Source organism: Sorex araneus, chromosome 4, assembly GCF_027595985.1.
Source record: "Sorex araneus isolate mSorAra2 chromosome 4, mSorAra2.pri, whole genome shotgun sequence".
NCBI lineage: Eukaryota > Metazoa > Chordata > Mammalia > Eulipotyphla > Soricidae > Sorex > Sorex araneus.
This window is the reverse complement of record NC_073305.1, coordinates 62,947,025-62,964,998: the sequence shown is the minus strand read 5'-3', so window position 1 is coordinate 62,964,998 and position 17,974 is coordinate 62,947,025. Positions and strand designations below refer to the sequence as shown.

At 47.8% G+C, this 17,974-nt stretch overlaps 1 protein-coding gene across 14 annotated transcripts in view; it reads left to right on the top strand.

The window, feature by feature from the left end:
* The first annotated feature begins 3,086 nt into the window (after window positions 1-3,086).
* The window catches only part of MAGI1 (membrane associated guanylate kinase, WW and PDZ domain containing 1), a 754,097-nt gene continuing 739,209 nt past the window's right edge, over window positions 3,087-17,974 (top strand). For all 14 annotated transcript variants that reach the window (XM_055137091.1, XM_055137098.1, XM_055137099.1 and 11 more), the window contains exon 1: window positions 3,087-3,421. In XM_055137091.1, coding sequence (XP_054993066.1) covers window positions 3,103-3,421 — 319 coding nt within the window. In that variant the 5' untranslated portion in view covers window positions 3,087-3,102. The remainder of the gene's footprint in view (window positions 3,422-17,974) is intronic.

Below are 17,974 nucleotides of genomic sequence, written 5' to 3'. Positions count from 1 at the left end.
CAGGAAGTGACTCCCTCCACTTCCATCGCACACTCCAGCACCACAGGGTGTGGCCCTCAAACAAAGTGCAGTTGAGTGTGGGGTAGTGTGGAGGCGGGTTCAGGTTCCAGCACCCCAAAAGTCCAACCCTGGAATTGTGTCTGTGTGGGTGCATGTAAAAGCTGGAAATGTGGGGGCCGGAGCTATAACACGGCGGGTAGGGTGTTTGCCTCGCATGCGGCTGACCCGGGTTCGATCCCCGGCATCCCATATGGTCCCCCAAGCACTGCCAGGAGCAATTCCTGAGTGCAAAGCCAGGAGTAACCCCTGAGCATCGCTGGATGTGACCCAAAAAGAAAAAAAAAAAAAAGCTGAAAATGTGTATTTTGAAGATCCCACTCATTTCTCCCTACTTTCTTTTACTGAATCATCTTGAGATACAATTACAAAGCTTTCATGTTTGAGTTTCAGTCATACAATGATCAAGCACCCACCCCTCCATCAGTGCACATTCTCCACCACCAATGGCCCCAGTATTACCCCCCTTCCCAACTCCTCCTCTCCCCCCACCTTGACAATTTCCCCCATACTCTCTCTCTACTTTTGGATCCCACTCTTTTCAACCCAACCAAGCTTGAAGCAAACTTAGTGCTCCTGAGAAAAGACACAAGCGATGGAACTTTCCTTCACCAGAAAGAGCCATGAAAAATTGGTCATTTCCTTCTGACCAATGACATAGGGATTTTCAGTTCTGGATCTCCCATGAGAGAAGTATCCACATTTTCCCCTTATTTTAACAACTCATTAATACTTAAATGTAAGCCAAAAATATCTGAAGCACAGGAAGGAGGGGTGAGTTAAAAATCATCATCTAACTTTGGTGGTGGTGGTGGGGGGGGGGGGGATTTGAACCAAGGGTCTCAGGCATGCAAAGCATCTGCTCTATCCTTAACCATCCCCCCCCCATCCGCCACCCCCTCCCTAGTCCCCCACCCTCGCCGACTTCCCACCACATTTTTATCACGTCACTTCTCCAGTATTCTCTCTTCAACAACCTGGGCACTTGACAAATGTTTCCCCCTCAACGACCCGAGAAACTTCTGAAGTGTCATCATTCCCTTTGAACAGTGGGAGAAACGTCACGGGGTTTGCTCAGAGCCACTGGGAGGAAACTAAGCCCCGAAGCCCGACTCTCAGCTCCAACCCCCCTGTGCCTTCGGTCTGCTCCCTTGAGCACCTTTCATTGATCTTCTTGATCACTTGGGCTCTCAACCAAAAACGAACCACCGAGTTACAAATTACCGAGGAGAGAGAACTTAGTTGGGTGACTCCCAGGCCCGTGTGACGTGGGGAGTCTTTGGCGTGGGTAGATTCGGGGCTGCCCGGTTAGGTCCGCAGCAGCCTAGCACATTCCGCAACTTCCCGGGGCCCTAGGCTCGCGCCGTCCCCGCCCCGGGGCGGTGCCCGAGGCGGCGGCGACCCCTGGGCGGCGGATTCCGAGCGGTGCAGCTGCGCTCACGCCCCTCTGGCGACCCTGCGCGGGTGCGGATCCCGGTCTCCGGGCGATCCTTATCTGCTGGCCCGAGGGCGGGTCCGAAGGCTTCCCGGCTCCGCCCTGGGCTCCGCGGCCGGGGCACACGGCTGCCTCCCAAATTCGGCTGCCGGGGCATTTAATAAATAATAATAATAATTTTAAAAAGCTCGGTTCTTCTGCGTTCCAGCCCTGAAGCCCCCTAAAGCCTCCTGCTGGGCTCACCGTCGCCTCGAGTTTCCCCGGTGTCCTAAAAGTTGGCTCCAAAGTTAAAAGGGGCGGGTGCGTGCGTGTGTGTGTGCAAGCGGGCGTGTGTACGTGTGCAAGCGCGTGTGATGCCCGTTCGGGGGCTGGGGGTGGGAGTGAGGTAGGGGAACGTCCAGCGACCATTATTCCCCCCAAGGGTCCCTGCCCCTGGCTGACCCCGCTGCAGGCCCGAGCCCCCCGCGGGGAGCCGGCGCGCGTCTGCGGGTCACCGAAGGGAATGCAGCGGGGAGCGGGAAGCGGCGGACCAGACGGCCGAGCTGACCGACAGCCTGGCCAGCCACTGGCCGAGGGCGGTTCGAAGGCTTAGAGCGTGAGTGCGTGCGTGAGTGCGTGAGTGTGAGCGCCGGGGTGAGTGAGCTCCCCAACCCCCACCTGTTTGAAATGTTTTTTTTTTAAAAAAATAATTAAAGCCTTTCACATTTCAAAACTTGCCAGCCATTGAAAAGTGTATACAGCACGTGCGAGCCCCCCGCCCCCCTCTTTGCAAAGGGGTTTGGCCGGTCGCGGACAATGAAAGAAAGGGAGGGATCCGAGGGGTGTTCCGAGAGGGCGAAGTTGCCCGCTCCGCCGGGGTCGGTTTTAGGACCCAACGGGAAGCACACTGGAATCTCTCCCTTCGGGAAGGAGGGGTGGGGCGGGCCGGCCGGCGGGAGGCCGCGGGGCGCATGCGCGCGCGTCCGCTCCGGCCGGCCGCTGAGCTCCGCGGCGCGGAATAGAATGAACTGTAACAAAACAAGCCGAGCCTTTGTATCTGCTTAAAGGGGCCGCGGGCACTTCCCTCCTGTCCTGCCCCCGCCGCCGAGCCCGCTCGGCAACCGCGTCTCCAGGGCTCCCAGCAACTGGCTGGAAGGGTTTCCCTCGCCCTCTGGAACAGCCCGCCAGCGAGGCAAGGCGAGACAGACGGCAGGCAAAAGAGGAGACGCCGCATTTCTCAGAGGCAAGAAAGGAAGGGGGGAAAAAAGAAATAAATAACGCAAGCGGCGCAGAGTGGACTCTGGTCCCGGAGAGCACGATCGGGCGCCGTAACGTGGACCGAGAGGCACCGGAATGCAAACAAAGCTCGCTGGCGCCTGTGCAGGGCTCGCGGGGAAGCCCAGAAAGTTTGTTTTATGATGGCTTGAGTGCGCGAGTGTGTGCAGGAGAGCGAGGCTGCCAAGTTTCTTTCTCCCGTTGCATTATTTGGGGTGGTGGCGGGGGGGAGAGATGTCTCTCCCGTGAACCAGCGGATGCTTGGGGTTCTTTTTTTTTTGCCTGGGGGGGCACCTGTCTTTCATTTGATTATTCTTTCTTTTGCGGGGCGGGGGGGAGGAGGGGTGTAACTCATCATGTCGAAAGTGATCCAGAAGAAGAACCACTGGACTAGCAAGGTTCACGAATGCACGGTGAAGAGAGGACCCCTGGGCGAGTTGGGGGTGACCGTGCTGGGGGGCGCGGAGAATGGGGAGTTTCCATATGTCGGAGCGGTGGCGGCGGCGGCGGCCGAGGCGGCGGAGCTTCCTGGAGGCAACGAGGGCCCAAAGCTGGGCGAAGGAGAGCTACTTCTGGAGGTGCAGGGCATTCGGGTGTCGGGCTTGCCTCGCTATGACGTGCTGGGAGTCATCGACAGCTGCAAGGAGGCCGTCACCTTCAAAGCCGTCAGACAAGGTAAAACGGGACGCGCCCCCGGGAGGCGCCCCCAGAAAGGGGCAGCGGCGTGCAGAGACCCCAGCTCCTCCGTTTCCCGCCCGTTTTCCCGCTTTCCTCGGCTGAGTGCAGCTCAGAGGGGAAGTTGAGGCCGAGTGCCCGGTGGTGGTGCGGTACGCAAAGTTGTTGTGAGGTGGGGAGGCGTTTGCCCACCTGCCGGGGGCCGAGGGGGTTGCGTGTGCCAGCGGGAGACGTTTTCCATGCCTGATGTGCCAACCTGTTCTCGCAGCCGCCGGGTGCCGCGCACGCAGCTTTGGAAGGAGGAGAGTTGGGGAACTGAGGCAGGGGGCCAGGTGAACGTTCGCTCTCTCCTTGGCTCCGTGGGGGGGACGCCGGCAGCTGCCGCCTTCGTTAGCCAACTTGCTTTGTTTCTGGATCTGGAGAGTGGGTTTGGGCGAGGAGCGTTCTTGGCATCCCTCCATCCAAATACCGGCGTCAGCCCGCACCCCTCCAGGTGGGCCGGGGGATGAGCGCGTGGCCGTGCCTTAGCCTGCCGCCTGAGGATCCTGCGTTCTCTGCACAGCTGGATGACGCATGTCTCCCTGGATGCCCCAGCTCCGGGCGCTGGGGGAGGTAGAAGGGTCATTTCTAGCGCGCAGGTAGCCCAAGTTTACCCAACCCCCCCCCCACCACCACCCCGCCACGCGCTCCCCACCCCCCTGCAGTCACTGGTAATGATACTGTTTTATTTGCACTATCTCCTTCCAAGTCATAATTTGACTTGTAATAAACCCCAGCGAACAGATAAGGAAATTGAAACAGACAGTAAGTTACTTGCCCAAGGTCACACAGATATCAGAAGTGAGAGTTTGAGTCTTGCCTGCAGAGACTTCAGCACCCAGGAAAGAGAGGTGTTGGGAAATGACCCTAGGGACTAAGAAGTGGAAGCAAATTCTTTCCTCTTATGCCTATGAGGGAAGGGGGCGCGGTGCGTGAGGACGTGACCTCTTCCTGAAAGAGCTGTTTCTGAGCTGGTGGGATGGGGTGGGGAGAGCTGGGGCTTTCTTTACATCTCCGTTTGGTGCTACAAGAGACTGGCCTGTGATGGTCCAAAGAGACTAGATTTTCTGAAAGGAATCCCTTGTAGGAATAAAGCCATGAGGCCGATTTCTCTGCCACCCCCACCCCCAAGCTTTAAAGGAGGTGGCAAAGTTGAGCGTGGTGAAAAGTTACCAGATGTGCCGGCTGGCTTGGAAGGGTGAGCAGCAGCTGGAGGAATGTGTCGAAGGCAAGGAGGACTGAGCCCGGCGGAGTCGAGTTGGTCCTCTCTTAAAACATGCCTATTCCAGATGAAAAGGAGGAAGGAGGGGTGGGGGGTGGGGTTGTTAGAAGTCCCTTTTGGATGCTTTAGGAGCAGAGGGGTTGACAGTTCTGAATGCTGCTTCCATTCCTGACTGTATCCTCCACTTAGACTCCTCTTCCAAAAAGCCCTCTAGCATCTTCCCTGGAAGATCAAGTCCTTCCTCCTTTGGGCCCCACTAAATGTGTACTTTGTTTCCCTCCCCCTCACCACCCTTGCTCAGAACTGTGAATTACCACCTCTCAGTGGGTAGGGTGTTTGCTTTGCACGAGGCTGACCCAGGTTCGATTCCTTTGCCCCTCTCAGAGAGCATCCCGCACCGCAGAACCTGGCAAGCTCCTGGTGGCATATTCGATATGCCAAGAACAGTAACAAGACGTTACTGGTGCCTGCCTGAGCAAATCAATGAACAACGGGATGATGGTGCTACAGTGCTACTCTTACAGGATAGTAAACTTTTTAAGGCCGGCTGCCTCTTCTTTCACTTCTTCATTGCACATCTTCCCAGGCATTGCTTGAGGTCCAGCAGTTTGCCTCACCTGAGAATGTGACCTCATCTGTAAACTTGCTCTTTTGGGTTTGTTTTGGGGCTACACCCAATGGTTCTTGGATGCTGCTCCTGGCATAGTGCTCAGGGTTTGATCCCCAGCAGTGCCTGAGTGGGTGGGGGGGGGCATCAGTTCTGGAATTGATCCAGGCCTTCCACAAGCAAAACATGCCCTCCAACCACTGAGCTGTCTCTCTTCCTCCTAAACTGGCTTTCTTGAGGATATTACGTATGCTAATAGGTGGAAAATATACAGAACGGGATCTGGCACACAGTAGGTGTTCCGTAAAGATGGGCTGTCAATATTGTATTAACAAGAATTTGAGCAGTTATTTAATTTTAAGTCTGCTGAGCTTTCAGTGTTAACAACGTGGTTTATAAATTTAATGCCAGAGCCGTAGTAGAGCAGGTAGGAAGGGACCTTGGCTTGCACGTGGCCGGCCCAGGTTCAGCACCCTCATGTGCTCTCTCTAGCACTGCCAGGACTGACTCCTGAGCACACAGTCAGGAGGGGCATCCCCTTTCCCACCCCTAGGAGAGAAGAAAGTAAAACTTTGAATGCTAGTTCATCTGTTATTAGATCAGATAGAGATGTAGGGAAATGTTAAGACATTTGATTGGGGTTGGGGTTGGGGGAGTGGAAAGACAGTACAGCAGTTTGGGCATTTGCCTTTTGTACAGCTGGACCCTAGTCTGATCCCTCGCACTCTGTATGGTCCCCCAAATGCCACCAGAAGTGATTTCTGTGTGTATAGAGTTTGGAGTAAGCCCTGAGAAGTACTGGGCGGGGGGGGGGGGGGGGCAAAAGCAAAAAAAAAAAAAGTGAAAAAGCCATTTGACGGGAGCAGTCTCAGTTCTGGTCTGGCAGAAGTGCAGGTAGAAACGTTTACCCATCTTCAGCTCTAAGGCATCGAATGAGTCCTGTGTGTATGGGGCTCGTCTTCGCTGGGCAGGACACTGCATGTGGCGGAAGCATCTCCTCCAGCAGCTCTCAGTGGATGGAGTAGTTTCCCAGGACGTGGTTTCCGACTCTGAGAACAGGATGGATTGGTCAAGTGAAATGGGTTTGCAGTGAGACCCTCTGGGTTGGAAGGAAACTGGTATCTCTTCACCCAGAAATGCTCTGTATGTGCACAGGAGTGGCTGTGCAGGTGCATGTAAACAAATCTGCCTGTTTTATGAGCTCGGATAAAGACATGAATGGGGATACTCAAATGTCTTGGAAGTCTCCCTTCCCCCCCCCAGAAGCAAGCTGCTCTCCCATGAACCCACTTCGCTCTTCTAGCCTCTTTATTCCAGTAAAGATGCCCCTCGAAAGCTTCCCCCAGTCTCCTGTAGATATTGCATGGAGAATGTAATTTCAGCGTCTGACAGATGTGTTCTGACAGTGTATTCATTATCTGTATTTCAGTCATATCAGGTAGGCTTATACTTGGGAAAGGAAAACGTGACTTTTGTCTTGTCTGCTCCCCGGCTGGCCACTCCCAGGGACACGGGTCACTCTGTGTGCCGTCTGTATGGAAATGTCATGGTCTTCTTGCGGGAGAAAATTCTGCTGTTTCTATTTCATGGCAGTTCTCTGGAAAGATGCATAGACCAAAATAGTCTGTAGCAAATGGTATTATATGAAGCAGGAGTGAATTGTGAAGAAATCAAGCCACACGAATTTACCAGGTTGGAGTTAGTTCATTTGAGATGAAGGCAATCAGAAACTGCCCAATAAAATTATTGTATGCACTATATACAGTGTTATTTAATATATAGCAAAACATGCTTGTATAACTTACCAGCTTAAATTTCCCTATAGTAAAATAATCTGACGAATTTTGACAAATATATATGCTCATGTACATTGTAATCATTGTAATCCAGATCAGATCAGACAGAATACAGTGGATAAGGAGCTTGCCTTGCACACAGCTCACCCAGGTTCAATCCCTGGCACCACATGTGGTCCTCCAAAGCCCTGTCAGGGGATCCCTGAGCACAGAATTAAGAATAGACCCCCCAACATCTCTTTTCTTCATTCCTGAATCTGTTCTTTTTAAAAACATTTTTTTAAAAAATTATTATTATAAAGTTGTTAACAATAACTTATTATATTCATAAATTATTTTTATAAAGTTGTTAACAATAACTTATTATAATCATTATTTCAATACCAATTCCACCTCCATTATACCTTCTCACCGCCATTATTTCAAAATTTCCCACCCACCACCCAAGCCTGCCCCAAAGGCAGAGATCCTAAATAATTTATTTTGTATTGCTTGTTATGAATAATCAGCTAAAAAATGATCCAGAAAGGTTTGCTTAGAGGAAAGTATTTGAAGACTATTTCTCACCTTGGACTTTGATTGAGATTGGTTGCCACCTTCTATGTTACACTCCACCCAATGTGCTGTGCTGCTCCTGGTACATTCGTGGTGCAGAGTATGAGATATTGCTCTTGGAATTCTAAAATTTTAAATAGGGTGATGCAGCTGGAGTTATATTTTTAACTGGATAGTGACTTTGGGGCCTGGAGACTTCTCTGTGTCTTGTTGCTCTCTTCTGAGATTTGTTTGTGAGTCTGAATCATGGCTATTAATGAGCTTGTATGCCGCCAGAGGCAGTTTGTGGGCATGACTGCCAGGCTCCTGGTAGAACAGGGAGATGGGGGAAAGTCACCCAGTCCCAAATCCGTGCAAGCCTTGAGAATTTGGTCACAAAACCTGCATACCCGAGCTTTTCAGCAGATTCATTCATATGCAGGAGGGGCCCATCCTGAGCTTGTGGAGATCTGCATGGTGGAGATTGAGTTCTGGAGGGTTTTGGCTGTTGGGGCTCTGTTTGGGTTGGTGCAAAATGAAAAAAAAGCTTAACCCAGATCAAAATGTAGAACATTTCTTTCACCCTGGAGATTTCTTCTCTCATGATACTTTACAGTCAGCTCCCCTCCCTTCCCCAGAGGTTGATTTATTTCTTACAGTGGATTAGTTTTATATCTATTCTTAAACTTTATGTAAAAAAAGTAATGCAAGATGTGCTCTTTTTTCACTCCACAATATATTTTGGAGATTTCATGTCATTGTGTAGATGATTGTTTTTTTTTTTATTGTTGAGTAGTATTCCACTGTATATTTCTATCAGTTTTATCTCATTTAGCTCATTGATTGACTCATTTTTGGCTGTTATGAATAACGCTGTTAAAAATGTTCCAGTAGTTCCATATCCTTGGCAATCTTTAATCTTTTTTGGGGAGTGGAGGCAGGGGGAAGGTGAGAGGACCACACCTGGCAATGTTCAGAGATTACTCCTGGCTGTGCACTCAGAATTATCCTGACAGTGCACGGGAGACCATATGGGATACTGGGGATCGAACTGGGTCAGCTGTGCGCAAAGCATGCACCCTACTTCCTGTATGATCTCTCCAGCTCCACCAATCTTTAATCTTGTATATATTTATAATCTAGCTACTTTTAACATTTGTGGGAAAAGGAAAAGGGAATGAAGGAAACAGTGGCTTGGGGGATCATTCTGTTTTTTTTTTTTAATTTTTTATTGTGGAAAGTTACAAAGTTACAAAGTTTTCAGGTTTAAATCTCAGTTATACAATGCTCGAATACCCATCCCTTCACCAGTGCTCATATTCCACCACCAAGAATCCCAGTATAGCTCCACCCCGCCCCCGATCATTCTGTTTTTGATTGAGCATCTGCCTTAGAATGATCCGTTCGCTAAGGGTGCTTTATGGTCATTTTGTGCCACAGTGTGCAGGACTGGCCTGTTAGAAACTTCGTTGGCTTTTTTGATGGCCGTATGAGTGGTTCAAGTAGAGCTGGAATTCATCTATGTTGGAGCCCAAAACTCATGCTCCTAATTTTTGGATCAGTGCGTCATAAAGTGGGGGTTCTCCGACCAGTGGCAGCTTCATCTGGAAACTGGTTAGATATGCAAATGCCAGGGGCTCATCCTTGGCCCGCGCATGCCCAAACTAGGTGGAGATGGCCTAGGTGGGGATGGGCGTGCACTGCGGAGAGAGTGGAGCTGTGGGGGTGTTTCAGTAAGCCTTCGGGTGATCGCTGTGCCTGTTCAAGTTTTGAACCACTGCCCTAGGCTATACAGTGACACGGATACTGTGACATCCAGTGACAGATTGCACTTGGTTACAAAACAAGCTCCGGGGACTCGTGTGATCATCTCTTGCCGTCTCCAGCAAGTCACTCCTTTGGGTCTAAGTTTCTTCATGCCTGAAATAAGTAAAGGGGGGTGTCCCTTCAGGTCTGTTTTCCTGGGGTTCTATGAATAACCCAGACTCCAGAGGGTTTTAAATGGTGTGATTGTAGTTTCCCAAATGGGTATATTATAGGTCATGCTTGCACATTTTTGTAGGTGAGTTCTGTGGTTTTGCAAATTACCCAGGGACCTAACCGGTTCCTCCACTTTTTTTTTTTTTTTAGACAGAATGAAACAATAAATAAGAATTTAAAAGCCACAACATCCTCACCAGATCTTTCCTTTTACTCTAATGAGCGAATTAGGACCATATCCAATGGGATATAGTTATCTGATTTTTTTTTTTTTTTTACTAAATGATACTGTTCTTATTCTAAAACACTGAACCTTATCTTTGTTCCCTTTCTGTGAATTCCTGCTTTAGGATTCCCCTGGCTGGCTACAAGGTTGGGGCCTCTCTGGATTGCCTGCAGAGGACCCATCCCCTTACCCAGTGGTTACTGTAACTGTCACTGTCATCCCATTGCTCATCGATTTGCTCGAGCGGGCACCAGTCATGTCTCCATTGTGAGACTTGTTACTGTTTTTGGCATATCAAATATGCGATGAGTAGCTTCCCAGGCTCTGCCATGTAGGCGAGATACTCTTGGTAGCTTGCCGGACTTGTCGAGAGGGATGGAGGAATTGAACCCGGGTTGGCCGTGTACAAGGCAAATGCCCTGCCCGGTGTGCTATCACTCTATCCCAAGGTAGCTGCTAAAATATTTAACAACCAGCTCTGGTAGAAGGGAAATCCTAATTTGTAGCGTGACTGGAGTTGGGAAGAGATGCCTATCATTGGTTCTCCCCACCAAGTATGAGCTTGCCCCAGCTTCCCAGAATCACATGTTCTCTCTTCATTTGTATTGCCAGTCATCACCACCTCCTCCCAAATCCACAAAATCTTATACATTATTGTTCTGTCCCCTGGAATGTGAAAACCACGTTCATTTTCTTTGGTCTTCTTTCACTGGAAAACCATAGGTGCTCAGATCCGCCCCCCCCCCCTCATCTGACTGGCACCTGCTTATTCTCTGGGTAGATATCTACAAGTCTTGAGTCCAAAGGGAGGGAGGTTGAAAGAGTTTTCTGTTGTCCCTTGAACAATGATCAGTGCAGAGGTGCTCACCTCATTACCCTCTCTTTCTCCTTTCATCTTTCTCTCATCTGGGACCCTGATATGTTCATTTTCTCATTACAGATCATCCAGGCAGATGATTGTAAGAATTTATGGCCAGGTAGAAAGAAATGATTGGCAAGGATGAATGAATCATACTTAAGTTTTCCTACTTGTTGACTCTCATGGAGTTTAAGAGGTGACATTTCATTTGTTCAAAGACTAATGAATTATACTCAGGTTTCCTACCTGGAGTTTAAGAGATGAAATTTCATTTGTCCAAAGGCAGGATTGATGAGGGGCTTTCTGTTTGCCATTGATGTGGGACCTGCTCTGTGTTACATCTGTAAGAATGACACTTTACCTCTGTTTTCTTGCAGCAATGTCCCTGTGTACAGTTTTTCCAGCCAACAGCGAATCAGATCTTTGCGACAAAAAACAGTCTGATTTTTGTCCTCTCTTGCTCTTAAATTGTGCTTTGTGTTTATGTCTTTTTTTTTTTTTAACTTAAACTTTCAACATTCAGTCTGCTTTTGTTCTTAGTGCCTGAAGACCACTCGCTAAAAGATATTTTTAGGTTGCACTACGGAACATTCCACGGCTTTTACAAAAAGTAATGCAAGGACGTTCGTCCCAAGTTGTCCATTGTTTTCAGTGGCCACCCTTTGCCACTGGCTGTTTTATTTATAAATAGATGACTTGACCTTCTGATGCACGGGCATACAGTCAGCTCACTGCATTCGTTGGCATTCATTACCCAGCTAGTTTCAGATGGCAGAATTGATGATATCCACCAAGGGGAATTAGTGGTTTATAAGAGAAAACATTCTGATATCTTCTTACCACAGGGGTTTACATGAAGGATGTTGCTTTATAAATGATGGATATTTAATATAAAACACCAGTTTCTGGTGGTAGTGGCCCCTTTCTTGAGTTTGTATATGTGAGTAACAGAATATACTGATTTTGTATACACTGAGAATAAAGGCTGTCAAATTCGTTAAGGACTGACAGTCAACTCCTAAATAAAGTAGGTTATTGCCTTCCTGCCTGTCTTTAGGCAGCTCCTATGTGAGATCTATAACCTTGAGAAATCCCCACAAACACTGGAGCTTTGCCGTGCTGTTCCCCTATGGCTGTCTGCATTGATGGAGTGTTTCTTTGTGGCTTTGTTATGTTGTTGCTATAGCTGAATCCCCAGATGTCTGGACGTACCTATCATGTTAGCTTTTGCTTTATACTGTGGCATCCTGTGGAGGGTCCATGTTGTTTGGGATGACAACTTTCTTGAAGAAGTGCAGCAAAATTAGAAAATGTAATTGGAACATTGTCTTTATGATTAAATAATAACCTTTTAGAGCCAAGTAATTAAATAATGGAGTGGTCCATCCTCTGTGATCATTTCTTAGTCCCTACTTTGTAGTGAAGCTCAGAGTCTTTCAGTGACCCACCCTTTCCCCCCCTCCCCGGATCTGGCCCGTTACCATCCTCCTCTCTCTCTGACTGGTGCCCACTTATTCTCTGGGTAGATATCTACAAATCTGGAGTCCAAAGAGCTAAATGTCTTTCCAGTGACACCTTCTCGGTCACGTTTTCTCTGAACACATTACTAAACACTTTGCACTGCTACTTGTCATTCCCTCTTTCCTTTTTCTTTAAGAAAAAAGTTCATGTTTCTTTATAGTACACAGATCATGTCAAAGTAAGTTAGAGCCCAAGAGTCTAAAACCCAGGAGTGGAGGGATGTTGTTGGTCCTGTTCTGTCTCCCTAGTACCAGTACCAGTGTCTGGTGCATAATTGCTCAAGTATTTGCTGAACTTCAGCTCTTAGATCTGGAATGAGAACAAATATGCCCTGAGCTCTGTTCTCTCTGACTGTTACTATCCTTGAAAGTCTCTGTGAAAATATAGGCAATTTGTGATGGATCACATACTTGAGGGGGGTTTAACATTGGTAGTCTATGACTGAGTTGATTGTTTTGGGAATATTCTTGAAGACAGTGAATTTTGCTGGACTGTGGTCAGTGGGTCTGAATATAGTAGTTTAGGGTGGCTCTGTGCTGAACGAGTGTTGGATTTTTTAGTCTCTCTCACCTTCAAGTGGACTGTGAGATGTTCTTCTGGTTGTTCTCATTGGTGTGTCCGGGCTTTCTGTTGCCATGTCCATTGTCATGAGAGTGAGTAATACCAGAATTACTTTCCCTCTGCTAAGGTGTCAACGCCCCCGTTATTGGCGATGGAGGCACTTGTGTGTACCTTTAATGAGATGTGGTTATGTTTACCACAATAAGCCTAATATTTTAGCCCATTATGAGACAAGACTTAAGCTCTCTTTATGGGCAGTGGCATGATGGTGCAATTAAAAGGCAATTATGTCCTGATTATAAGCCATGTTTCAAAATTATTGCTGTACATAGTGTGAACAGGACTGCAGTGTTGCTTCTAAAACAACCCACAAATAACTATTTGTTGTTGTGCTGTAGAGTCTCAGGTTGGGACTCAGGCCTGTGTGGATCAGAATCTAGGCTTTGCAGCCGAGCAGTGGGAGACTCAAGATGAGATGCTTTAGCTTTTTGTGCTGGTACTTCTGAACATGTGGATAATAGTGGTACCTCTGAAAATGGGCATGCAAAAATGGTAATGACTTCCTGGGGTTGAAGGAGGAATGGAATGAGATTTAAGTAAGTTTTCCTGACAGTGCCTGCCATATTGAGGGTGTTCAATAAATGCTAGTGTCTGTTACTGTTTGACTGTTTCCCATTTGAAAGCACTGGAGAGAAGAAAGAGTTGTCTTGAGGGCTGGAGACTGTGGGAGAAAGTTCCCTGAAGAGCTTTTCAAGTCTAGAAAACTCGATCATTTTTTCTACATGAGTCAGATGCCAGTTTTATGAAAGGTTGAGACTGGTTTAGTTCAGACAAGTAAGAAAGTGTTCCCCAGACCTTGCCATGTGTTGGTGGAGATGTGAGGCATCTGACTACCTCCCACATTGTCACTGGTGACAAATTGGTTCTAATGGTTGTCATGAGGTGCCAGGTTGTGATAAAGTCTAGGAGGATGAATCTCTTCCCATTTCCTAGGGTCTGTGGGCAGGCCAGTTCCAGCAAGAATGATCCTTGAGAACTTGACACTGAGTTCCTCTGATCTTTCCGACATCACTTCTGAATTCTCAGAAGTACTGGAAAGACAGTGACACTTAGTGTATCAGGACTTGGAATCAGGTCTATTGGCATCAAGTCCAAGTTCTGCCGCTGATCTCAGCTGAGTATCCGGGGCACATGTTAACCTCCTAGAACCCCAGTTTTCCAAATTAAATATAATGGTAATATCTTCTGCAGAGGGTGGTTGTGAAGATTAAATAAGAAAATGTATGTAAAATATTTCATATTCTCTTTACTTATAAATGGAAGTTACCAAAATGCCTCTATCATAGCAACTATGGTAACTTTCACTTGCGCTAAGGAAACCTACGCGTGAAGTCCGCTAAGCCACTGGGTCTGAAGCCAGGCTGATGTCATCTTTTGGCCATTTGGGAATCTTAGATAATATTCAGTTGTCACGAGCAGGAGGGAACAGTGCTTCTTGGCATCTAGGGAGGAGAGGCCAAGGATGATGCTAAACATCCTAAAATGCACGGACAGTCACCCAGCAGAGAATTAATAGCCCCGGATGTCTGTAAGGCTGAAATTGAGAAAACCCTGCTTTAAGTGATAGCATCATGTTTGCAACTGAGGATCTGAATTTGGGGTGTTTCACTAATAATATAACTTATTTATTCATCTTCTGACATGTCATGGAGAACCAGGTTAAGCTTTTGTCTAGGTGGGGGATCTCATTCTCACTGTAATAAAGAAAAATTTGGCTGGAGGGGTTAAGTAATTTATCCTGACCCCTAGGCAATGAATATAGATCAGGTTCAAGTTCAGATCTGCTTGGTTCCAAAATTCTTAGGTTCCTACACTAAGAATGTGTTGCCGTCATAGCTGGGAGTCTCCAGTATCCTTTTATTGTGGTATCTATGTGGGTATCATTGCTCCGCAATACAGTCCAGTATGGAAGGTGACCCCATTGAAGATAGTCCTAGAAATGAAAGATGGGTCCATTAAATAACACTGAACTTGCTGCTGCATAGTTCCAAGTAGTATTGCTTATTGGCTGCTTTCTGCTTTCCCTGATCTCCCCCCAACAACTTGGTTCATTCTTTCCTCCTCTCTTCTCATCTTTAATTTTAGTTAATTTTTTGGTTTTTATTTGTCTTTGTTTTACTTTGTCTTACTCCTGGCTCGGTGCTCAGGGATTACTCCTGGCAGGCTCAGGGGACCAAATGAGGTGCTGGGGGTCAAACCTGAGCTGGCCTCAGGCCAAGCATACTCCCTACCCACTGTACTGTAGCTCCAGCCCCCTCATCTTTTTTAGACACACGCATATCAATTTTAAGATCACAGTACTGTTTTTCATGATTGTAGATTTGCATGTCTGCCTCCCAGACTGGATTATGTATTTCTTCAGGCAGTATTCCTGTTTTATGTCTCTTTGCAATTCTTGCCCTCTGTGGATACTAAAGAATATCTATTGAATTGAATTCTTTTGAGGGTAGGGAATAGGCATAACTCCTAAGTAAAAAAAAAATTATTTTTGCCTAAGCTCTTGTTGACTAGAATATCTGTGGCTTATTTTAAAGGCATATTAAATATACTTAGCCATATGTCTGACTTTTCCGTGATGATTTAAGATGGTTGTCTGCCAGTTGTTGTAGCATTTTGAACTGTAGAGAAAATATTGAATTAATTGTGTTGAAGGTCCTAGAGGGCCTTTATTCTGACCAGATGTGTGCAGTGATTGCTTACGTAATATGGCCATGGAAGGTGTCACTTTGGCTCGATTTAAGTAGTCAGTATTGTGCCACCTTGATTCATGGCCAAGTGTTAGAATTTTCATCTGATAGGGAGAGCATGTTCATTTCCTCCTGTAACGATCAGCCTGTTGAAGTCTGTGGGACTTGGGTTAGTATTCACAACTCAAGATCAAGTTGTCAGAAAAGAACTTCCTTTGGTGTTGGAGTGTGTGTGTGTGTGTGTGTGTGTGTGTGTGTGTGTGTGTGCATGTGCGCATGCGTGCGTACACACACACGTGCACATGCATGCAATAAAAATCTTAGACATCTAGATTTTGGTTTCTAATCTTAAAAGCTCAATTAGTGTTTTGACCTTGCATGACTGTGACTCTTACTAGTTATGTGCTCCCAAGGCTTGTTTTTATTTCTTTCAGAGAAATTGAAATTTGTTTCACTGATTTAAATGTGTTGCAATAGAGAGATGTTGATATGAAAGAAAAATCTGTCCACAGAGTATGCATCTGAGAGCCAGAGAGAGAGAGAGAGAGAGAGACAGACAGACAGACAGACAGACAGACAGATAGACAGGGCATCTTGGCATGGGGCTTGCCTTGTATGTCGAAAACTTAGGTGTGATTTCTGACACCCCAGATAGTCCCCTGAGCCGAGCCAGGAGTGAGGCCTGAGAACCGCCAGGTGTGGCCCCCAAACTAAACCAAAACAAAAATGCGTCACCGTTGCCCATAATTCCATCCCAGAGGTACACATATATTAATACTCCAATCTGGGGGGAGTCAGCTGCACAGTCCCTGTGCTCAGTGCAGGGATGGTGCAGTGCAGGGATCCAACTTGGGACTCTGGCACGGGCAAGCATACATTCTCGCCTTGTGAGTCTCCATTGAGGCCCTAACGCACCATGGTTTAACTAGACTTTTAAACCTACATGCACTGTAGTCCCATTGTTCATCGATTTGCTCGAGCGGGCTCCAGTAACATCTCCATTGTGAGACTTGTTGCTGTTTTTGGCATACTGAATATGCCACGGGGAGCTTGCCAGGCTCTGCCATGTGGGCGGGATACTCTCAGTAGCTTGCCAGGCTCTCCAAGAGGGGCGGAGGAATCAACCCAAGTTGGCCGCGTGCAAGGCAGATGCCCTAACCACTGTGCTATCGCTCCAGCCCACAAAGAGATATAAATACACACACTGACTCTTATTTTCTCCCTTCCCTTCCCTTCTTGTTGTCCTGATGTCCGCAGGTGGGTCGCACACCCAGGGGCCCGGTGTGTGCTGGGGCTCCCCTCCGTGCCTGTGAAGCTCACACACTCACACACGGGCCTCACTAGGATCCCTGTCGTGTTCCTGTACATTCTAGTTGTCGTCCTTGCTGGGTGTGACCGAGGGGTGCACACACACCCTGGCGCTGGCCCATCTTTTAATCGTGGCTCTCCCAGGGGCGCACACCCTTCAGCTGCTGCTGTGGTGCCTGGTCTCTCTGGACAGGGGCCGGGACTGTGCTCCGTGCACGTGGGCAGCCTCGGGATTCTACTTGAGTCCTCCTGCCTGCAAGGAGCTGCCTCTGTGCAGCTCAGGCCTCTTGCTCTCCTTTGTTTGTTTCCAGTTCCCTGGCGCCAGAGGCTCCTCTGGGCTCTGCTCCGGGGCGCTTAGGGCACCATGCAGTGCTAGGATTGATCCCAGGCCTCCCCAAGCAAAGCAGCAATCCTTTGAGCTATTCCTCCACCCTTCCTCCAATAAAAGAAACATGTCTTTCATTGAATTGCGCCCATTGTTCCCAGCCAGGGACCCCGAAGGCGGTACTGTTTGGGTTCTGTGGTGCTGGGCCACCTCAGTGACGCTCAAGGAACTCCAGGCCACACCTCGCAGTGATTTCTGGACCCTGTGGTGCCTGGGATTGAACACAGTATGCACAGCATACACCAGAACCCTGAGACTCCGCAGTGATGCCCCTCTCCTCTCCCACTTTTTTTTTTTTTTTTTTTTTTTTTAAGATTTCTTTGGGAGGCTTTTCTGGTGAAAGTTGGATCATACAATACATGTCCTGGACATTTTTCTACACTGCTTGTAGCTCGACTTGAGCATTTCAGTGGCTTGCAATTCTTTTATGGCTGTCCTATATGAAGCCATGCTTTGAGGAGGAAATATTGAGGTTGTTTTCAGTTTTTTCTTATTTTACACAGCATTGATATATCCTTGTATGTGTATTGCAGCAAACTTCTTCAGATATTTTCTTTGGATAAATGTCTAGAAATAGAACTCTTCACTCTCATGCATTTTATCTTTTCAAAGCTTTTAATACGGGGCTAGGGAAGAGTTCAGTGTGTGGAGTGCGGGGTTTGCATAGGCCTTAGTTTGATTCCCAGCACCACTGAGCACAGAGCCATGAGTAGCCCAGGAGCACCACCAGGTGTGACTCCCAAATGAAATAAATAAACAAACAATCCC